Genomic DNA, 23718 nt, shown 5'->3' with positions numbered 1-23718 from the left:
TACACCTTAAACCATTCATCTATTGCATTGGTCATGACAACATTGCATGTCAAAAGAAATTAAATAACCAGAAATATCAAAGAAATTTATTAGAGATTTTTTCGAAGGGATATTTTAGTGGGAGTCATTATTCTTATTACCCATCGCTTGAATTTTATTCTTCTATGGTTCTTAATTCACAGTAAATTATAAAATTAAGTTCGCAGATGTCATAAATATCACTGACATATTTTGAATTTTTAGCAAAAAATTATTACAAAATAACATGTGAAATATATATCTATTAATCACGGTAGTTAAATCTACTAAAATATTTTGCCGCTTGCGATGCATGTTACATTGAACAAGAAAGATGCTCTTCCTCGTCTAAGAAATTCTATTTTGTCCACAAGCCACCATACTTGTTCTGGTCGCTTCTTTTAAGTTGACGACCTTACCGAGCTCCTTTCTCATTTCTTGAAGTTCCTCCTGAGACGGCCGCCATGACACCTATCTCAACTAATTTCCTTCAAACTCTTGGGAACTCCTTCATATGGTTTTCTCCTGCCTTTATACTGTTTTGGTGTTCATGGATGTTTGTCAAATCCAAGACGGCACGTACTTCACCGTCGCCGCCAGGACCACGAGGGATCCCTTTGCTAGGGAGCATACCCTTTCTAGATCCGGACCTGCACACCTACTTCGCTGACATGGCTCGTACTTACGGTCCGATTTTCAAGCTTCGTCTGGGCCTCAAAGTTGGCATCGTTATCACCTCTCCGGACTTGGCCCGTGAAGTTCTTAAAGATCACGACATCACTTTTGCCAACCGAGATGTTCCCGCAACTGGTCGGGCCGCAACCTACGGTGGGTCGGACATAGTGTGGACTCCATACGGGGCTGAATGGAGAATGCTGAGAAAGGTGTGCGTCATCAAGATGCTGAGCAACACCACCTTGGACTCCGTTTACACACTCCGTCGCCGTGAGGTCCGAGAAACCACGAGGTATATTTACAGTCGGGCGGGGTCAGAAATTAACATTGGGGAGCAGATGTTCTTGACGGTGTGGAACGTGATTACAAGCATGCTATGGGGTGGGACGGTGGAAGGAAAGGAGAGGGAAGAGGTGAGCGGAGAGTTTCGGGAGGTGGTGTCGGAGATGACGGGTTTGTTGGGGCAGCCTAATGTTTCGGACTTTTTCTCGGGTTTGGGTCGGTTCGATTTGCAGGGACTGGAGAAGCGGATGTATGGTTGTGCGAAACAGTTTGATGGGATATTTGAGATGCTTATAAATCAACGGCTGAGGATTGAGAGAGAGGGTGGAAGTAAAGCAGACGATAAGGACTTCCTGCAATTTCTTCTGCGATTGAAAGATGATGGGGATGCGAAGCCTCCACTTTCGACCACCCATATTAAGGCTTTGCTCATGGTAAGTCTTTCTCTAGCATAAACCAAATTGATTAAATATGAATGTCTATATACGAGTCAAAAAGATTGACGGATTACTTTAAACGTGTATTTGGGAAAGAATATAATTTTAACTAGATACAAATTAAAAAATAAAAATGAATAAATGATCAAAAGTTTATAAAATGCAGTCAACTAAAAATTTAAAAAGAATAATATATATAATTAAATAAAAATAAAAATTTTATTTTTTTAAAAAAAAGATAACTAAACAGTAATTAAATAATATGCCTTAATTTTAATATTTAAAATTTAAAACTATTTATAAAGCTTCTTATCATCATTATAATTTTTTTTTATTATTAATTATTAAAATAATTAAAATTAACACGGATGATTTTTGCTTCTAGCGACTTGCACTCGCATGGATTTTACTGCGATACAAATTCTTTACATATGTCTACATCTTAAAACATGAACACATTGAAGTAAATAAAACAAAATTACAATATATATATATATATATATATGAAAAAAGATGATATCTGAAGATTATAATTTCATGTCAAAACATTTTTAAATTTAACCCCAAGAAAGAGATTAAACTGAATATAACTTGTGAAAATCCAACAGGATATGATAGTCGGTGGGACAGAAACATCCTCCAACACAGTCGAGTTTGCAATGGCAGAAATAATCAACAAACCAGAAATCCTCAGAAAAGCGCAGCAAGAACTAGACACGGTTGTTGGAAGAGAAAACACCGTGGAAGAGTCTCACATTCACAACCTACCATATCTATTGGCCATAATGAAGGAGACATTGAGGTTGCACCCAACTCTGCCATTGCTAGTCCCTCATAGCCCCAGCCAAACCTGCACTGTTGGAGGCTATACCATTCCAACAGGCTCCAGGGTTTTCGTAAACGTCTGGGCAATACAGAGAGACCCTTCAATATGGGAAAATCCATTGGAATTCAAACCTGAGAGGTTTTTGAATGAAAAATGGGACTTTAGTGGAAAAGATTTTAATTATTTCCCCTTTGGGTCTGGCCGAAGAATATGTGCAGGCATAGCAATGGCGGAGAGGATGGTGTTATATTCACTTGCCACTCTCTTACATTCATTTGACTGGAAATTACCCGACGAACAGCAGTCAGCAGACCTTACAGAGAAATTCGGGATTGTTATGAAGTTGAAGACTCCTCTCGCCCTCATACCCACCCCAAGATTATCCGTGGATCCGCTATATCAGCAGTAATATCCTTGTTAATTGAGTTGTGAATTCCGAAAGAAAGAAATCAACAACATTGTAGGACACGTATCTCCTTTCATGGGTCTCATAAAACAACCTATATCTCTAATACTGTAAGTTAAACTCTGCATTTTCATTCTCCATTTCGAGCTCATCTTTATACGAGAAGGTCAGGGTTGTAAACCCCACCATTTTAGGTCAAGTTAATTGCCAACTCCAAGTATCTAATGGAACATGTTTTGCTTAACAGTCTGCCTGGGTGTCGTGCACAGTAGCAAAAAAAAATGTTTTGCTTGACAGATTTGGATATTCTAACAGCATTTCCGCTGTTATATACTAGACAAAACACTGTTGTGATACCAAGAAAAGTATGCTGGCATTAGTTTAGATAAAGATATATTCCTAATTTGGTCTTTGCAACCAAATGGTTCAGGCAGGAGTCAATTCTGTGGGACAATCATATTGTTATGGATGCAAGATAGAAATTTCTTTTCTTTATAGACGGAGATTTCAAGTGACTGGCAACAAATTTGATCACTATCACCATGATGATGGAAGGGATGATTCTATATAAGAGGAGAACAAAGAGGTGTAACAGTTTAGCGATTCTTCCTACTTAATTTGACCATGAGTAAATTTTTACTCTGAAAATTTTATTTAACCTGCTCAAAGAGCAGCCCATAGCCATAGCTCCATCAAGACACGAGATCCAATGACCCTCCAAGAATCACCATTAGTTAATGTTGAAGCCAGAGAATTGACCAAACAAAAACCAAAACAGAGTAGAACCTGAGCCCTCCTAATAAGCAACTATTAAGCAAGTTGACTATCAAGAACATTTAGGCAAAGCTGCCAGCACAAGATTGAGCAAGCAAAGTTCTACTCTATATTTCAATTTTCCCAGATAAAAATAACACAAGAACTATGTAACATTTCAAGACAAAAGGTCTAAACTATATAGAATGGTTCACCAAAATGCAGCAGAGAAACTACAAGCTGCTAAGATTACTATACCATTCACCTTCTTAAACTCACTCGAGTCAAGTGCTTTGCAAGTGCATCCCTGACCCTCTGCCCACTCTCGTTCAAGTTTCCCTCAGAAGCAGAAAACTCCTCCTTTTTGGAGCACACAGCAACATCATCCGGGATCGGTTCACCACATTTGATCAGAAAATTGTGCATCAAACAAGAAGATACTATCATGAATGGAAGAATCTCAATACGCTCCTTCCAACTTTCTGCCACAAGCTGCCACCGGGCTCGAACTCTAGCAAAAGCAGTATCAACCAGTCCCTTTGCCCGATCATGTGCTGCATTAAACTCCCTCTGCGCAGTGCCAAAACTATCCTCCTCCTCATTGGATCGTACATAAGGCGTTAAAAGCCACGGCAGCAAAGGGAAACAAGAATCTCCCAAAATGTATTGAGGAATCAAGTTGCCATCGCTGGTCCGATAAGAGGGACCATTCAACATCTCCCTGGATTCCTCAGCAGCCGAAAACAACTTGGTCTGATGCAAAATGGTTTCGGCTTTCATGTTGCCAGGCCAGCCAGCCGAGACATCGACGAACTTACCCTCAGAATCCACTAATGCCTGAACCAGTATTGACCCATTTTCTCCCAACAATTTACCATCAACCGGAAATCTCTCCAACCCTAGGAACCCACAGCAATTGGGCAACGAACTCCACCCAGAACCCACCACAATGCGGCCAATATCGGAACGCAACCCAAACAAATATCCCAATTTATCAATTATCAGCTTACAAACAGTGTAGAAAACGCGACATGCTTCAGCGGATGACTCAAAACCGAAATGACGAGCGACGGCCTTGAAGGAGGCGCCGTGGGCGAGGCGGAAGAGGAAGGCGGCAAGGGCTGTATTGGGGGAAATGGCGGGGAGAGAGGAATACAAAAAGGGGATGATGGCGGAGAGAAGGAGGGTAAAAGAGGGCCTGGACATTCGGAAACAGTGAACCCAGCGGGGGTCAAGATCAGAATTGGCGGAGACGATGAAACGCTGGAACCAACAAGTGTAAGAAGGAGATGATGAAGATGGAGAGGAGGATATTGGAGGGAGAGAGGAAGCTGAGAGAAAAGAGGAGAGGGAGAGATGAAGGGAGGGGATGAGAGATTCGAGAGAGAGAATTTGGGAGGGGAGGAGGCGAAGGTCATTTTCGAGGAGAAAAGAGTAAGCAGCGTCGATGGCAGAGCTGAGGTTGTTGGCAAGTTGTTTGGTTAGCTGTAGGGTTTTATCTTCGGATGTGGTGGCTTTGCGCTTGGAAGTGATGGCTTTGGTGCCTCTTCCTCCGCCGTGGGTCATGGCTTGGCTGCAAGAGTGACTTGGGGAAAGACGGTGAAGTACCAAGCTTCCTTTTCACATTGACATCGGGAACTAAATCGGTATATTTATTTTAAATTATTTATATATTTCACACTGTTTATTCGAATATCTTCATTTTGTAATGAATTAATTCATTTCAATTCAAATTGATATATCTTAAGCAATAAATTTAATTGTCGTTTATATTTATTTTATGTGATTGTTGATACAGCCACATAGTTATCACAAATAACTGTCACATGATTATTACATATAACGTCATAAATTTATGTGGTCTTTCCAATTAAACTTGAGTTTAGTGTTAATAACTAAATCTCTCTCTAACAATGGTAGCTATACAAGCCTACAAAGGAAAAATAAAGGAAAAAATTTAAGTCTCAAATATTAATCCATCCAATAAAATCTTTATCATGTTGAAAGAATAAATACTTTTTTTTATTATTGATAAGCAAATATTAAAATTTATCGAATAAAGTTTTAAAATATTTCAAGAGTTTTAAATTCATTGAATGATTTTTGACCTACTGTTTTTCTCTATTTTATAACATTATTGTCAAAAAGATATCTTTACTATACTCTAAAGTACAACAAACTATCCATTCACAATCCCAAAATAGTGAATAAAGAATTTTTTTTTTTATAAAAAAAAAAAATCATTCTACCAATAATAATGATACCTTTCTTTTTAAGAACATTAGAGAAAAATACAATACTACCATTGACAAAAACTAATAACACAGTGCTCTAATTAGTAAAATGACCTCTATGTTTTATACCGTAAAAGACATCCATTAGTAGCAATAGATCATATCTTTCTCAATGAAGCAATTTTTCAAATATGGTACAAAAGGTTAAGACATCTATCTTTTTATAAACTTGAATTGTTGAAACCCAAATTACTAGTCTTTAATTATAGGTGTATAGATAAAGATATTTGTCATATTTATCCTCAAGCCAAACAAAAGCTTTTATCTTTAAGTTTTGCAATACATGTCTCAGGATCCATTTAATCTTGTATACTGTGACAACATATGGAAACTATTTTATGTATCATCATATAATAGATATAAATATTTTTTTTACAATTGTCGATAATTGCATATATTTTATTTGTATATATTTTCTTAAGAATATATCTAACGATATTATTGGAATTCTATCTTTCTTCAAAATGGTTTACAAGACAGTTTTAGTGTCATATTAACGCATTGAGATGAAGCTGCACCTAAATTATTGCTCATCGATTTCTTAATGAGAATGAAGTCTTGCATCAATGTTTTTGTATTTCGGAAACTTTGTAACAAAATTCTCTATTAGAAAATGAACATTAATATCTGTTAAATGTCATTATAGCCTTGTATTTTCTATCCAAAATACCTCTATAGTTTTCAAATGAGTGTATGACTTTTACAATATTCTTAATTAATAATGTCTTCTCATTTACTTCACAATAAGTCTTCTTATGAATTAATTTATAAAAAAATTTTCAATCATTTATTTATCCAACTACTTGGATGTCTTGTTTTTACTTCTATTTTAATTACTTATAGATCCAAATTTGATCTTGAATGTAAACATGTAACGCCCAAACAATTGGCCATTTTTGTGATTTTATTATTAATTTTATTTATTAAGTTTAATTTAAAAAAAAAAAGAGAGCGCCACGTCAGCAGCCACGTCAGCGGCCCAGTCAGCAGCCCTGGCCAACCAGGACCTGCCGCGTGGCAAGACCACGTCGACCCGGGGACGGGCCATGTTGGCGATCCGTGTACGCGCGATCGGACGGCCCAAATGCGTCATCGCGCGCACGGACGGCCCAGATGCGTCCTCGCGCGCACGGACGGCTCAGATCAAGCGTGCGCACGGACGACCCAGATGCAATCGCACGGACGGCCCAGATGCACGCGCACGGACGGCCTAGATTCAATCAAAAACGGACGGTCCAGATTTAATTAAAATGAACGGCTGAGATCAAAAGGCAAAAGGGTATAAATAGAACCCCCACACCTGACCACAAAAACCCTAGCCGCCTGCCCTCGCTGGAGAAGACAAACCAGATGCCGGAGGAGCCGGCCGCCGCCACCCGCCGCCGCACCGGGGAGATTTTCGACCGCCGATCGAGATAAATTTCATACCCCCGACTCGTTTTTCTACGCTGAGTTCCCCTGTGGCCAAATCGGAGCCAAAATCCCGGCCAAACGGCCGGAAAATACTACCGAAACCCAGCAGCGCCGTCGCGCCCCTCCTCGGTTTTTACCTCCGATGAGGCCCTTCCCGGCCTCCATTTGATGCAATTTTTATATCACCGTGATCACCATTCTTTTTTCTACAGGTTGATCGGAGCCGAAACACCAAAACACGAACCTCGCCGGAGAGCCGCCGCACTCGAGAGCATCGCCGCCGGTAAGCTTCGATTTTTCGCAATATTTTGGCCCCCCGAGGGCCCTAGGCTTGTTTTATCACAGGGACCGATGTAAGTGTGGCCGAATTCGGCTGGAAACGATCGAAAACGGCAAATCCGAGGCGAATCGCCGCCGCAAGCGGTGGCGCCGTCGCCGGAGCACGGCGGAGTCGCCGTGCCGGAATTGCGATATTGGCCAGAAGGGGCCCTGGGTCTAATTTGGGATTTTTTAGAACACGTGCAAGTACCAGTAGTGGGTTTCAGTTCCCCGGGAAAATTTCAGAAAAAATTAGGGACAACCTGTAGGCGCACTGTGAAGCCGTGTTCGGACCCCGAAACGAGTAAGAACCCCTCACCCTATTTCCTATCACGGTATTAAAGTTCAATAATGATAAAACGGTATTTCTTGAATCAACGAATATGTGAAATTGCTTAAGGTCGCTAATGGAGCCCGAGTCTAGTGTGTTTGTCGGTTAACTGTTATTTGGCCTATTTTACAGTTTTAAATGCAGTATGAGGTCTGATATTTTCATTTCATAGTTTCATGTGCATATTTTACTGTTTTATTGATTATGGGTTGAATGACTGAGTAACCGATGCTGTATGTTGTCTTGTTTGACATAAATTACTGTTTTGCTTGTTTGTGTGTGAATTAATGATGCTGACTGAGGAAAAGGGGAATGAAAGGTTATATAAATTGATAATTGTATAATGTGATCAGCCTGACTAGATATCTTGAGAGATGGTGGACGGACCGGGTCCGTAGGGAATCCTACCGGGATTGTGGTCTCTCATACTGGACAGGGTATGGAGACCTTATGTGTTTTGGCGCCCATACCGAACGGGGTATGGGGACGGCCCGTTTCACCCTCATACCGGACATGGTATTGAGGTTTATAGTTTTGGCGCCCATACCGGACGGGGTATGGGGACGGCCCTGGAATCAGGTTGTAAATGTTAAAGGTTCACGGGTAGCGGGACCCCTATGGATCCCCACAGATACTAGTAGGCTGGTAAAAAAGGAAAAATATGTTGTGTAATGATTGAATTACAAAAGGCGTGATAAATATTATGTTATACAGTTTATATGATTTCATGATGATGATAATGTTATTGCTTTCGTATATTGTTTTATGAATTTCACCGAGATAAGTGGATGGTAAAGGTTTTATTATTGATAAAAAGATTTGTTGTAAATTATGCTCCATTGGTCTTTTTGTGTTTTCTACCCACCTTTACCTCCGTGACGGTGAGATATCGTGATGTCTTTACTGGGCTAGTGTAGCTCATTCCTTATTTAATCATTTCAGATCAGGAAGACATTGTTCCCGAGCCCGTTCCGCAGGAAGATGACGAAGGGGACGCCTAAAGACTCCATAGTCATATTCATAGCTTTTACTTTCGAGTTTCTCTTTTAGTTAGTTTAATATTTTATATTTTGAGCACGTTTTTGGTTTCAGTGTAAGGGATGTTAATCGAGATTTTGACTTGGCTTCCGCATTTGACCTTTTTAATATACATATTTCATTTTAAAATTTCCGGGGTCGTTACAAAACATGTGCTTTTTGGTTATTTAACTAGAGTCAAGAGATATAAGTTGTTTAATTTGCACAACAAATATATATTCTTTCTTATAATGTTGTATTTCATAAATATTATTATTTTTTTTCATTATATCAATCTAGAAGTTGAAGTCCTAAATTTATTTCCATACCTTATTTTACCATTATCTTCAATTGTCCCAAAATTTAATTCTCAAAAGCTATTTTTAGTTATGATGGTTGTCCTTGACAATGACAATTTCAACCTTTAAATCATAATATTGTTCCTCGAAGGTTATCAAGAGCAACTAAACCTCCATCATATCTCATATACTTTCCCTACAATGATTCTTTACATACTACTTCATCCTCAATAATGGTGCATTTGTTAGCTAAATATCTATCTTATGAAGGGTTATTTCTTTCTTTTAAAACTTTTGTGATAGTTGTCTTTTATTATACTTAGTCATGATTTTATCATGAAGATATCAAACTGATATCAGCTTTGAAGAAAAGTCATGGTAACTAAATTGAAAGTTATAGAAGAGAATTATATATAGTTTACAGTTCAATTACTACTTAGAAAATATATCACTGGTTGAGATGGGTGTAAAAAACTAAATATTAGTCTAATGATTCAATAGAATAATATAAAACTCATCTATTACGAAATATTACACACAATATGAGAGAGTTGACTTTTAAATAATTATTTTAGATATGTAATTAACATAAGCATTTACATATTTTAAAAATTAAATAATTATTTTAGATGACTCATGTAACTTAAAAGTGATTTAATATTTATGTTACATAACCTTGTCAATAATTTGTTTACATTTAATTTAGCTAAATTTCAAATTTTATAGAATACAAATAAATTTGAATGAAATAACACTATATTCAAAGTTAATATTATTTAATTTAACATAAAAAAAATTTGGCATTACTTTCTTGATAGTAGTAATGTAACATCAACAATGATAAGATTGAATATAGAAAGAAAATTAGTTCAAGTATACATTAAATATTAAATTATAATTATCTTTTACATATTAAATAAAAAAACTATCTTAGTAACTCTTCCTTCTGTCTCTTAAAATGATCTACATATAAAGTGTATATCCTAAAAAAAAAAAAATTGTAATTATTTTAAAAAAATATTGTTATTGCATATTATGTAGTTTTTCATTAAAAGTGAGATATTTTTACACATCGAATCTATATGATAAATTTAAAATTTATTCAACGTCCTGTTCTTGGTGACTTGCCAATTCTTTTGTTTTTCCTTTTAATTTTGAAAGGTAAACAAAAATGACATCATTAGATGTCAGGTTAGACAAGCGAAGGGACGCCAAGCTAGTAAAAAAGAAGCCAAGATTCGCAGCTCTCCAGCCATTTTGTGAAGCAGAGAGCAGAGAACAGAGTACTCTGATGGAAAATTTGCACGTTGCCACTATAATTTACATATATATGTTGGTAGGTAGCTCGTAATTTGTGGTGAAATATTAATATACATCAGAACTCAGAACCAATTGTTAAGAAATCCAACTGGGAATTCTTAATTCAATTTTTTGAGCATGACACGTGAATGGTAATTAATTAACCCACCCCAGCTTACGGTGAAAGGAGAAGAGAAACTTAGATATGCAGTATATTATTATATATAATAATACGACCGGTGCTTCACGTGTAAGCAGATTTTTACAAGAGATTTGATCAAGATGAACCAGCAGGCCTGCAAACAGGTAGATCTTTCTCAAAGTTCGGTGGTATCCGAAGAATGGGATTGCTCTCAAAGAAATTAACAGGCTTTAAATCGAAGCTTGATGTCACCGTTGGCATGATCGGAAAATCTTCCTGGCATGGTATATGATGAAATCCCAGCGTGTACCACAACACAATATCTCTATTCTCTATCTCTCTGTCCCTATCGGACCACACTGCCAGAGTATCATCACCTTTGCTCTGATAAACAAACAACCCACCTGCCCATTGCTCGCTCCGATTATATGGAGTGACCCATATTTGGTTATTTGTAAAAGCACCTCTTTTCTGTGGTGGGTCATCAAGATCAAGCAAGCCAGCAGCAGTACCTGCAGGAACAACCTTGTACCCGACCGGGTTGCCGACTCTAGTGGTTTTACCTGGGTTGATCATATGGAACTCTGCCGGGTCGTAGAGTTTCAGTTTTATCTGTGCTTCTTTCTCTGTCTTGGCCAGATTTTTTACGGCCTTGAGGTAACTTCTTCTGGGTGATTCCCCTGGTGAGGTTTCTTGCCGTCGGATATTAACTTTGAGAAAGGAATTATCTGAGCCGTCGATGTCCATGTCAAGGTAGAATGTGATGTAATGATCATGGATCACTCCCACTACATTTTCAGATAATAACGTGCCGTAGAGATCATTTTCTTGGCCCCCAAACACTTGGCTCATCTTCTCATAGCGAGTCCCTTTCACCATTAAAATACCACTAAGTCCCACCTGTGTTTCATTGTTACACACAAAAGCTTTTATAAATATCTTACTGAATCTGCCAATGTCTACGCATATAAACAATACCCTTCAAGCCAGCCATGCACTTCAACATATACTTTTATAAATAATTAAATATTAATTAATATATGTATAATTACCATATATAAACACTACATGGAAAGACGTGATTAACTAAATCACATTAAAAAAATAGATATGGTGTTTATAATACTATTCAGTATCTATAGTAATCAGCATAACGAAAAGTAGTTAATGAGTTCCACCAACCTTAACCCTAATTAGTCCATCAGTTTGGAATTCCCAATCAACAATATAATCATAATTTGCAACTGATGCTGCCATCCTTACAACCAGTGTCACCTTTGGCCTCACTTCCCTTATCTGCCAAAAAAAAAAATCAAATAACAAACAAGAAGATTGATGTTATCCTTGCAAAATTTTTATTTGAAGGGAAAACTTACATATTAAATTATTAATTACATCAGCTATGTGAACTGATACCCACCGGCAAACCCGTGATCGGACTCTCCGTGTGCCGCCATCCAATATCCCCGGCGTAACGCTCAAACACGCAAACCATGTTGGAACGGACGTAGGGAGTCCCGTCGGCGGCCACGAAAACACCGTCCATGTATTGGGCGTTTCTCGGACAGTCGTTAAGCGGGTCAAGCGGCATAGCTTGCAACCCGAATCCGTATTCCCCTGCATCCATGTACGTCTTGAAGTACCAGGCGTCCGTCGGGTCCATATAAGGAACAAATAATTCGGATGTAAACCCCTTGTACATGACATCCCTCATCTTCCCGCTGTCCGGGTCCCGAACCTTGGCCCGAGATATTACAATACCAGCTCTTGCGTCGGGTTTCAGGTGAAATTCCCAGGTCGCCCATTTGACTGTATGTCCGTCTTCTATGACGAAACTCGGACCTTTCGGTTGCTCGATGGATATCGGGTTGAGAAGGTTCATATCTCGATTGTGCTCCCCGACGGTGTCGTAACGGTAGTCCGTATTGACGGCCTTGGGTATGGGTATACCCTTGCCCGTATCTGATATGTCCAGAACTTCTTTGGTGTCTAAGTCAACGAGCACAGTCAAGCCTTCGATTGGTCTCATGTAAAAATTTGCAGTGTCCTTCATGGAGTAGCACTGCACCTTAATCAACCGACGGTTTTCTTCCTTCACGCCGAACCAGCCCAGCGAGATTGGCAGGCATGCAAGATCCGCTAGATCCACCCCGCGGGAAACTACCGTACGGTTGAACTCCGCACTAGCCAGCGGGGCCCACGTCGCTGAATTCATATCCTCTATGGTCATGCTGGGGTAACCGGAGTGAGGAACAGAGTCCTGCGACACGACTTCTCCAGTACTCAGGTCAACCGTCAGCACGTGCGAGACGCCGTCCACACGTGCGATGACGGAGGCCTTTCTGGGAAGGAGTGGATCCCCTTTTCGCCATTTGAGGACCAGATCCTTCTCGGGTTCCTCCAGTACTATGGAGTGGAACGCGTGGGACTTGGCAGAGTTGAAGAGCGCGTGAGAGGACAAGAGGCGGCGGACCTTGTTAATCTCCTGGACGGTGAGTGGGTCTAGTGGATGATGTGGAGTTTCGGAAGCGTGGTCCCGGCGGCGCGTGGGATTAATGGGATTGTTGACGAGAGAAGTTTTGTTGGTTTGCTTGGAAAAGAGTCGGTTCTTGGAGGTGCACCAAGGAGAGTAGGTGTTACAGTCGAGGTATTCGGTGGCAGACGACGGAGCGTAGGGAATGTGAAACCACGTGAGAAGGAAGAGAAGGCATACGCCGGCGAAGAGGAGTAAGCGCAGGAGGTACCTTGATTCCATGAATTGTTTTGGCCTTGTCTCAGTGACTCGTGGCTAGCTAAGGGAGTGAATATGACAGCATGGAAAGGAAAAGTCCTAGCAATATAAAGGAGGAAACTTCTCTGTTGAAAGAGATGAAGCCATATTTTTTATTAAAAAAATCTAAATGGTTAATATTATGAGAAGAAATTGGGAAATGTGCACTTTAAAATATTTTATTTTTATAATTATTTTATAAAATATAAATTAATCGCACTTATAATAAAATATTATAATATAATAAAAAGTTTATAGAACTAATAACTACTCTAATATCATTATATTATTAAGTTATCAAATTCATTAATTAAATCTTTTTCTTAAAACTTTTTTAGAACCGAAAATTAAAATCCTCTACATACAAGTTCCATTTTTTCCACTTTATAATAGAATATGCATATTCTTTATTTTTTACTTGTAGTTAATTCTTTTTTGAGTAAAAGTAAAAGGTGAAAAATATAAGAAAATTTTATAAAAAGGTCATTGGGAAAAGATAAAAATGTGACGTGCATGTTGATTCTTGTATTTTTAATATATGGTAAAGTCTCCCTATACAAATAATAGCGACAAGTCTTCAAGACGTGGATAATCGCGGCAAGTTTTAAGTTATGGATATGGTAGTTTTTCTCATAACACTTCAACTGTCTGGACCCATAGGTTAGGATCTTCCCATGCTGCATCAGAACACAACCCAACACCAGGTAGGAGACGTCACTGTAAATTGTGTATCCAACCATCCCACTCAACAATGCCAACACAGGTGTAGTAGCCAACTGCTTCTTTAGTTCTAAAAAGCTCTTTTCACAGTTCTCGTTCCATTCAAACTTGACATTTTTCTTTGTCGGGTCAAATGAGTAGTCAGACTAGAAAATTCTTCTATAAACCTATAGTAATAACCTATCATTCCTAGAAAGCTACAAATCTCAAAGTTGTCCAACTGAAAAAAGATTTTGAGAGACTGACTTTGACTTTAGGAACCAACATAGCATCATTGAGATAAAAAAACATTGCCAAAACGAGATAATAAGGAGATGTCAATTTTTTCTAACCGAGCACTGCCTCAACTTTTTTGGAGTTCATTGACACTCCATCCCCTAATATGATGTGCCCTATGAAGGTAGTCTGCTCGAGTCAGAACTCACACTTACTTAATTTTGCATACAACTTATTTTTTCTGAGAACCTGCAAAACCTGAGTCAGATGGTGAGCATGTTCCTCTCTATTTTTTGAATAGATCAGGATATCATCGATAAATACAATGACAAACTAATGCAGGAATTATTTGAAAATCCTATTCATCGAATCCATGAAGATAACGATGCGTTATTAGTCCAAATGGAATGATCATGAACTCATAGTGTCTGTACCTGGTTCGAAAAGCTGTTTTGGGAATGTCTTCTACTTTGATATTCATCTGATGGTAACCTAAACGTAGGTCTATTTTAGAGAAGACATTGACACTCTGCAACTAATCAAAAAGGTTATCGATCCTGAGGATGGGGTACTTGTTCTAGATCGTGACCCTGTTAAACCCTCTGTAGTCAATACCTGATCCTAACGTCACTTTCCTTTTCTTTGCAAATGTGACTCTAGTGCCCCAAGGAGAAACACTGTGTTAGATGAACCCACTCTCCTGCAATTTTCTTAATCTATTTTCTCAACTCTTCCATCTCTACATGACTCATGCAGTAAGGAGAAACTAAGATAGGCTGTGTGTCAGGCTGAAGATCTAATAGTGAACTCAACTTTCCTGTCCACTGGTAGTCTGAAAAGTTCATCAGAAAACACATTCGGAAAATCTCATACTACGGGGATCTCTAAAATGCAATTTTCTTTCTTAGATTTTCCTAGTTAGGAAAAATAACCGAGTTAAATCACTATGTAACAAGGAAATTGCTATAAGGAAATAATATTCAAAGCCTTTATTAGCTTGTAAATAACTCTTCGTTAGGAGGCTTAAATACAATTTTTCTCATGAAAATAATCCACGGTGGTGTGATACGTCACTAACCAGTTTACTCTTAGAAATACATTAGGGTCCCCTGTGTCAATCTTTATCAGGTCCATCATGGGTGAAATCGAGTCCCGTAGAAGAGGGGCAAGATATTGCTAGGGAGGGACTGGGTTGCCCTGTAGCGATGCCGGATGATATAGTGGGGGCTATAAATTGTATTGTGACAGTGTCAAATGATATAACGAAGGAGCAGGGTTACATCGAGGTGGCGTTAGATGCTCTCGTTGTAGGGGTGGCTTATATTGTGGAGGTGGTGGAGGGTCATACAGTTCCCTCTTCTCTTCCCTGGCTTACTGGACAGAGATGAGTCTCTCTAAAATCTCGAGGAGTCGATCAACATCATCTCGAAGTGACCAGTCTCGGGCTACCCTGTTTGGTAAGAGATCTCATCTCCTCGTGTCTTTGCACTTATTTTTTACAAGGAAGGGTTGAGCAATAATTCGTATTTTGTATTTTTAAGTTTTTATGTAAGGAATGGTTCTGAGGAACGCGGCTCTGATACCAACTATAACGACCCATAACCTAAAAAAAATAAATTATAAATTGAATGCGGAAGCGAAATAATAGATTTAAGGTTTACATTTCTTACACAATAATTTAGAATACCCAATAGAGTTACGGGAATGACCCTTCTAAAAAAAACAAGCGAAAAATCAAGAAATAAATGAAAAGTAAACAACTAGGTATGCTAGGATGAACTTTACTAGCCTTTGAAGGGAGTCCGAGTGGTAAACTATTCACAACCCCCTTATTGATCGAAATCTGAATCTTAGTCCTCTTGATCTGAAATTGTTAATGAAAGGGTGAGCTATACTAGCCTAGTAAAAATATCACACAACTCACCGATACAAAAAAAAGGTTGATAAAAATCATAAAAACAACTAATGGAGCTCTTAATTTAAGTAAATTCATTTATTATAAGGAAAATCATTTATTGCATACTTACTGTTTGTGAGATTTCCAAAACCGACTTATAGAGATAATAGCTCAACAAAATCATAATCTTATATTCAAGTAAGCAAGAATAACAACTTTTTCTTTTTATTTGTCTACTGGTATCCATAGGGATGTCTCACTATGTGTGAACCCGTATCAAAACTTGTCAACTAACCGGTCGTCTTCATACCTCATCCAGTATGAGCGCCAAAAGTACCACTCTTAATACCCCATCTGGTATGAGGGTGAATCGGACCATCCCCATACCCTGTCCAGTATGAGCACCAAAAGTACCATCTCTTAGTACCCCGTCCGGTATGATGGTGAATTGGGTTGTTCACATACCCCGTCCAGTATGAACACCAAAATATCATTCTTCGATACCCCATCCGGTATGAGGTAATGTTCATGGTAGGTTTTTCTATATACCCGGTCCATCTACCATCTCCCAATATACCGAGTAAAACAACTGTTTCATTAATTCACTTAACCGAGTAATTTTCTGTTTATATTTAATTTTTAATTTCACAATTTAACTGTAAATCACACAAGACAAGCAATACATACATCAAGGAAATGCAACTAAATCATCTTACCAATTCTAGTGTATTATCATGCATTTAAAACTGTAAAATCAAACAATCAGTTAAAAAAGGACAAACAGTAATAAACAACCGATTCCGTCTCAATTCGAAATCTCTAATTAATTCTCAAAGCTTTCTAATTTACACAAAATACTGTATTATTTATAATTAGATTTTAATTCTATAATAGAGAATAAGGTGAGGGATTCTTAACCGAATCGTTGTCTGAAACACTAAACTTTCTACTGCGCCTACTGGCGGTCCTCATGTTTCCTGAATTTTTCTGCGGAGGTAAAAACATGCTTCACGTACCTAAAAACACCCTTAAAAATGCAAAATCAATGCTAAAAACCTTTTTCGTCTAATTTCATAATTCCGGCACGGTGGCATCGCCATGCTCCGACAATGGCATCCCTGTCTGCGGTGGTTGTTTGCCTCAGACTGGATGTTTTTGGCTAGTTTTAGCCGATTTCAGCCAGTTTTATACCCATCTCTGCAAAAAAAAAACACGTTAAGGGGCTTCGGTTGGCCCAAAAAATAAAAATTTATTGGTGGTGAAATTTTTCGGTGCGGCGGCTCCGCCGATTGGCCTTCGCGACTGGGTTTTTTTTTTGTCAATCTGTAGAAAACATAATGGTGAACACAATGGTGGAAAAATCGCACGAAACGGGAAACGATAAAGGGCTCATCGGAGGTCATTTTTTATTTTTCCTGTGGCGGCGCTACCAGGCTTTACCCGCAGTTTTCAGCTCATCCGTCGTTTCTTTTTCTCTAATTTGGTCATGGGGGTGTTCAAAATCAAATTCTGAGCGAATAAGAGAATTTTCACCTTTTTTGACTGTCGGAGGTGACTCTGACGCAACGACGGGTGACGGTCGGCTCCCTTCTCCGGCAACTGGTTCTTCTTCTCCGACGGGAGGCTGGCAGCTAGGGTTTGGGTTCGGTGTGAAGTGAGATATTTATACCCATCTCTCTTAAATCTGAGTCGTTCATTGTATTTGAAATAGACCGTCCAATCACATTTAAAGAAAAAATAAATCTGGACCATTCATCGTGATTTAATTTGGACCGTACGATCATGTTTAAAGAGGAAACGAATCTGGACCGTTCATCACATTTAACCGCGACCGTCCGATCGCACCTGAGGAGGGAACATATCCGGACCCTCCACACGCGCGGGAATGCATTCGGGTCGTCCCATCACAGGCACACGGATTGCCAGCATGGCCTCCCGCGTGGCATCGAGTCAGCGTGCCTTGCCACACGACGTGTTCCGGTTCATCGGGGCTCCTGACTGGGCAGTCTTATGCAGTGTAATTCTTTAATTGTGTTTTGACCCCAAGTTTCAGATTTTTCTTTCAAAAAATACCCCCTGAAACTAATTTTTATCCATTTTTCTCAAAATTATTTTTAATTTCATCCTCCACTTATTTTTTTCTAATTTTACATTAAATAAATATTTATAAATTTAAAATTTATATTTTTATATATATATTTTTAAATTAATTCCGAACTAAATTTTGGGTCCGGGTATTACAAGGAAGATAGGGAATGGGTAATACTAGAGTGGATGTTCAAATGTATTTTCATATCATATTTGAGTTTTGAATTTATTTTACTGGGGTAGATTGTGCTTATTGTATATCATTTGGAGATGTAGTAAGACTGGAGGGGGAACCAAAGCCCCAACTTGGGAGATCTCACTTAGGGGAAGCCAGATATTAGAGAGATAAATGTATAGTAGATTGTACAGGATGCCTGTTCATTTGATATTGAAGTACTAACTGAGAACATTTCATGAGTTTTTTTTTGTTGATTTTCCATGTTATAGTGGAATTGAAATTTGAATGATGAATATATTGTTCACTAACCTCGATGATTTTAAATATATAAAATGCAGCTGATTTGGAGAACTTTATAGATTATGTGTTTGGATATGAGGTATGTGTCACGAGACATCTTAGATGTCACAGTAGAGGTCACCAGTCTTACTTTGTTGAATTTTAGCTACACATTCACAAAATTCCTCAATGATAAATGAAAAAATTGAATTTTATAATTTTTGCATTTTTTACTTCTCTCTTATAAAGATTTAATGCTGTCTTTTCGAATTGAAACTTATTTCGAGTTTTAAATTTCTAAAATCATAAAAAAAGTTTCTCTTTCCATAAAATCTTAAATTCATAAAAAATGCTTAATTTCATTGATTTATGTTGTATGCTTTGATAGGGATAACGAAATTTAAGGCCTTAAAATTTAAGATTTAAAACTCCATTTAAATTTTGGCACTTATTTATACGAAAATCTTGAAGAATCCATTAAGTTACTATAGTCTTAAACAACATACTTTCAAATAAGAATTTATTTCTTCAATTTTCTTGCTGAAAATTTGTCTCAAAATTTTAATTTTTCTCATCTCTAAATTTACTTCAATCTTCTTGTTGACGAGGGAAGTTTTGTTGGTTTGCTTGGAAAAAAAGTCGGTTCTTGGAGGTGCACCAAGGAGAGTAGATGTTACATTCGAGGTATTCGATGGCAGACAACGGAGCGTAGGGAAGGTGAAACCATGTGAGGAGGAAGAGAAGGCATACGCCGGCAAAGAGGAGTAAGCGCATGAGGTACCTTGATTCCATGAATTGTTTTGGCCTTGTCTCAATGACTCGTGGCTAGCTAAGGGAGTGAATATGGCAGCATGGAAAGGAAAAGTCCTAGCAATATAAAGGAGGAAACTTCTCTGTTGAAAGAGATGAAGCCATATTTTTTATTAAAAAAATCTAAATGGTTAATATTATGAGAAGAAATTGGGAAATGTGCACTTAAAAATATTTTATTTTTATAATTATTTTATAAAATATAAATTAATCGCGCTTATAATAAAATATTATAATATAATAAAAAGTTTATAGAAGTAATAACTACTCTAATAACTACTCCAATATCTATAACACTAAGGCCTCAGGAATAATTTCAACATTTTAAATGTATTAAAAAAATTATTTTTAAATTAATTTATTACAATTTTTTTGTTGAATTATAGGAAAAAAAATAGGCTATGGATGAAACTAAAAATAATTTTGAGAAAAAATTTGAGTCCAATGGGTATTTTTAAAAGAAAAATCAAAAACTGATGATTAGAGTATAAAAAAAAAAATTTATCACGTAAGACTGCCCAGTCAGTAACTCTGATGAAGCAGAGCACGCCGCGTGGTAAGGTACGCTAACGTCAATGACACGTGGGTAATCTGTGTGCCCCGCGATCAAAGAGCCCAAGATCGATCCGCGCACGTGGACGACCCAGATTTATTCTCCCTATAAACACGATCAAATGGTCGAGGTCAAACATGATAAACAGTCTAGATTAACGCGAGATGGGTATAAATATTTTGTATCACACTGAACCCAAACCCTAGCCGCCAACCTCCTGTTGGAGAAAAAGAACCAGTCGTCGGAGAAGGGATTCGACTGCCAAACACCAACCGCCGCTGTTCTAGAGCCATCTCCGACCGCCAAAAAAGGAAAAAATTATCCCATATATTCGGAATTTGATTCTGAGCACCCCCATGGCTAAATCGAAGTAAAAGGACGGCGATTGAGCCGAAAACTGCGGGCGAAACTCGACAGCACTACCATGGGTAAAACCCGCAACCTCCTCCGATGAGCCCTTTTCCGTTTCCTGTTTCGTATAGTTTTTCCACCGTTGTATTCATTGTTCTGTTTTCTACAGGTTGACCGAAGAAAAACTCATAACCGCGAAGGTGATCCGACGTAGCCCCCGTAATCGAAAAACCCCACCACCAGTAGGTTTTAGTTTTTTTATTTTTTTGGGCCAAACAAGGCCCTTTAACGTGTTTTTTCGCAAGAATACATATAAAGCCGGCCAAAACCAGCCAAAAATAGCCAGCCGAGGCAAATCACCACTGCAAGCGGTGGTACTGTCGTTGGAGCACGGTGGTGCCGTCGTGCTGGAACCCCAAAATTGGCCGGAAAAGATTTTTTACACTGATTTTGGATTCCTAGGGTATTTTTACGTACATGATAAATGTTTTGGATTCCACATGGATAATTCAGAAAACCCGGAGACTGCCAGTAGGTGCAATAGAAAGTTCAGTATTTCGGACACCGATTCGGATAAGGATCCCTCACTTTTTTCTCCGTTACGGTAAATTGAGGCTTAATAATTAATAATTGTGTGTTTTTATGAAAAAATTAGAGAACTTTAAAAATAATTACAGGTCACTAGTGGAGTTAGAACTGGTTAGTTCACAGTTGTTTTGATTTCTTATTTATTTTTCTATATTGCATATATTTGTTTACTATTATATTGTTCATGACTTAATTGATAGTTTTTATGTTTTTTTGGTTATTTTGTTATTTATTTCCCCTGTATTGCGTGCCAATATCCTAGTCATTGGTTATTTAGTGATGTTAAACGATATTGTTGTCTAAATGAACTGTGAGTATAAAATAAGATATGGTTATTGTATGGTTGATTGTTATGCTGATGAAAATCTGTATGGAAAAAACTTATTGGGTACCCGGAAAAGGGCAGATAGGTCCGGTACATAAGAAACCCTACCGTGAATATTACCTCATCAGACGGGGCTGTGAAGTTCCTTACTAGTAAGGTTTGGGAGATATACTTCACCCTCATACCGAACGGAGTATGGGAACGACCGGTTAACTGTTTAATTGGATATTGGGTTCACAAGTAGGAGGACATCCCTATAAACCCCTAGGGGTAACGGTAAGTGAGTAAAAATATAAAATGATTGTGCCTTGTTATCTTCTATGTAATAAATAATAGTGTATGAATATGAGTTTTTCATAAGTTATTGTTAGGAGAGACTTGTTATATAAATATGAAATAAATGGCTTTCTTCATAGTAAATGAGTTTACAATAAATTAAGGACTCCATTGGTTGTTTTTCTAATTTTTACTAATCTTCAGTTTTTCGTATCTGTGATTAGTGTGATATTCTTACTGGACTAATGTAGCTCACCCCTTCATTAACTATTTCCAATCAAGAGTACCAAGATCCGGATCCCGATCAACAAGAGGGTTGCGAATAGTTCACTACCCAAACTTTCTTCAAAAGCTAGTAAAGGTTGTCCTAGGATATTTAATGATTTGCTTTTCGTTTATTTCTTTGATTTCCGTTTGCATCTTTTATAAGGAATATTCCTGTAATCCTATTGAACATTCTAAATTATTGTGTAAGGAATGTAAACCCTAACTCTATTATTTCGCTTTCGCATTTAATTTATGACATTATTTTCATTTAAGTTCCGGGCCTTTATAATATCACTAATTAATCGATTATATTATTAAGTTATCAAATTCATTAATTAAATCTTTTTTAAAAAAAATTTTAGAACCGAAAATTAAAATCCTCTACATACAAGTTCAATTTTTTCCACTTTCTAGTAGAATATGCATGTTCTTCACTTTTTACTTGTAGTTAATTCTTTTTCGAGTAAAAGTAAAAGGTAAAAAATGTAAGAAAATTTTATAAAAAGGTCATTGGGAAAAGATAAAAATGTGACGTGCATATTGATTCTTGTATTTTTAATATATGGTAAATTTTATTTTTGTTTTAACTTATAAGTATTAATCGTTTAATATACACATTGTTTTGTAAAAAAACAAGTGAATTAGATTATTCTAATTATGTGTCACTTGGTTATAGAGTAAACCAGCTATGAGACTTAACCAAGTGCAATTAGAGATAATATGTTTTTTATTACTATTGAATTAAAACCTATGTCTAGTAGTAAATTATAAAATTAATTTTAAAAATTTGATACTTATTATAATTTTGTTATTATATTTTTTTGTTAAAATTTGATTCCTAACATTTTTTATTTATTTTAAATATCAAATTTTATTCTGTTTTTTAATAAAAAAAATTAAAATGATGAGATTATACTTAGTGACTTGAGTTAATTTAATTATCCATTGAATTTGTAAATTATTGCTAACTTCTATATATAAAATAGTTAAAATTTAAAAATAACTATAAAAAAATATTTAATCTGTTAATTTCAGCAATTAAGTGGATAACCCGCTAATCTAATGTTTTATTTTCTCATCTACTTATAACAGTTAAAGTCAACTTAAAAAATATTCAAAATAATATATAATCGTTATAAAGGAAAATAATGGAGTGGGTAACCTTAAAATAAATTATAAAATTACTATATTTTATGAGTATTAATCAACAATAATAGAAACTATTATCAACATATTTAATTACTTTGAATGTGATTTGGCATATCCTCTCATTTACAAAAGGAGCACAAGTTCTCCTTTTAAGGTATCATCTATCAGTTAAAGTTACAAAATTTTGTGCATAATAGTTAGATAGAGAGATGAAATGAGTCAGATAATTAAGTTTTTTCAAAAGAATATCTCAATCACACAATGACTGCATCATCTCAGAACAGTATGTAGCTCTAACTTTCTATTATTTTTTTTAAGATATGTTGAATTCAATAAAATAAACTACTCTAACATAAAAATTTCTTACACAACCAACATATGTCTACGTCCATAACTTGTATGCCTATAAATTGGCAGGTAGTAGTAAGCTTTAAAAATCAAGATCAAACATGCATAACCTTTTCCCTTTGAAATTAAATTAATTGTTTAAGTATTATTAGATATTGTAAAATTCATTATTCAAGTAACTAGATTTCACAATCGTAACACACTTCTTATAGTTGATGTAAATGATAATTTATCTTTATTTCATGATTACTCCTGAATAAGTTGAATTTTACGTAGTAACTAAAAACCTAAGTAGTTGATAATATTGTATTTTTACGGTATATAATTTTCTAAATGAGTGAAATGAGGTATCTACTTAATAAAGAGAAGGGAGAGAAGAAAGCAAAAAAAAAA

The 23718-nt window shown here is 36.9% G+C and overlaps 3 protein-coding genes across 3 annotated transcripts; 1 reads left to right on the top strand and 2 right to left on the bottom strand.

Annotated features, from left to right (window-relative positions):
* The first annotated feature begins 300 nt into the window (after positions 1–300).
* On the top strand, positions 301–2888 carry CYP706A4 (cytochrome P450, family 706, subfamily A, polypeptide 4). Its single transcript, XM_022046106.2, has 2 exons — positions 301–1409; positions 2021–2888. The coding sequence occupies exons 1-2, from the start codon at positions 483–485 to the stop codon at positions 2645–2647; spliced, it is 1554 nt and encodes a 517-aa protein (XP_021901798.1). The 5' UTR covers positions 301–482; the 3' UTR covers positions 2648–2888.
* Positions 2889–3504: 616 nt separating this feature from the next.
* LOC110817521 (LOW protein: nuclease-like protein) lies at positions 3505–5053 on the bottom strand. The gene has a single exon (XM_022046107.2). The coding sequence runs from the start codon at positions 4961–4963 to the stop codon at positions 3659–3661; it is 1305 nt and encodes a 434-aa protein (XP_021901799.1). The 5' UTR covers positions 4964–5053; the 3' UTR covers positions 3505–3658.
* Positions 5054–10567: 5514 nt separating this feature from the next.
* LOC110817534 (amine oxidase [copper-containing] gamma 2-like) lies at positions 10568–13386 on the bottom strand. The gene is made up of 3 exons (XM_022046124.2): positions 11931–13386; positions 11693–11806; positions 10568–11410 (listed from the first exon to the last, which is right to left on the bottom strand). Exons 1-3 carry the CDS (start codon positions 13263–13265, stop codon positions 10646–10648), a joined length of 2214 nt encoding a protein of 737 aa, XP_021901816.1. The 5' UTR covers positions 13266–13386; the 3' UTR covers positions 10568–10645.
* Between the last annotated feature and the right edge of the window lie 10332 nt (positions 13387–23718).

Source organism: Carica papaya, chromosome 4, assembly GCF_054855325.1.
Source record: "Carica papaya isolate Zhongbai chromosome 4, ASM5485532v1, whole genome shotgun sequence".
Classification (NCBI taxonomy): domain Eukaryota; kingdom Viridiplantae; phylum Streptophyta; class Magnoliopsida; order Brassicales; family Caricaceae; genus Carica; species Carica papaya.
This window is presented reverse-complemented; position numbering and strand designations above follow the sequence as displayed.

Excerpts from the sequence above, each read along its gene's own strand:
- CYP706A4 (XM_022046106.2), top strand. The coding sequence starts at position 483 with ATGACACCTATCTCAACTAATTTCCTTCAAACTCTTGGGAACTCCTTC. Across the intron at positions 1,410-2,020 it reads ATATTAAGGCTTTGCTCATG|GATATGATAGTCGGTGGGAC; the intron begins GTAAGTCTTTCT and ends AAAATCCAACAG.
- LOC110817521 (XM_022046107.2), bottom strand. The coding sequence starts at position 4,963 with ATGACCCACGGCGGAGGAAGAGGCACCAAAGCCATCACTTCCAAGCGC.
- LOC110817534 (XM_022046124.2), bottom strand. The coding sequence starts at position 13,265 with ATGGAATCAAGGTACCTCCTGCGCTTACTCCTCTTCGCCGGCGTATGC. Across the intron at positions 11,807-11,930 it reads GTCCGATCACGGGTTTGCCG|ATAAGGGAAGTGAGGCCAAA; the intron begins GTGGGTATCAGT and ends TTTTTTTGGCAG. Across the intron at positions 11,411-11,692 it reads ATGGACTAATTAGGGTTAAG|GTGGGACTTAGTGGTATTTT; the intron begins GTTGGTGGAACT and ends AATGAAACACAG.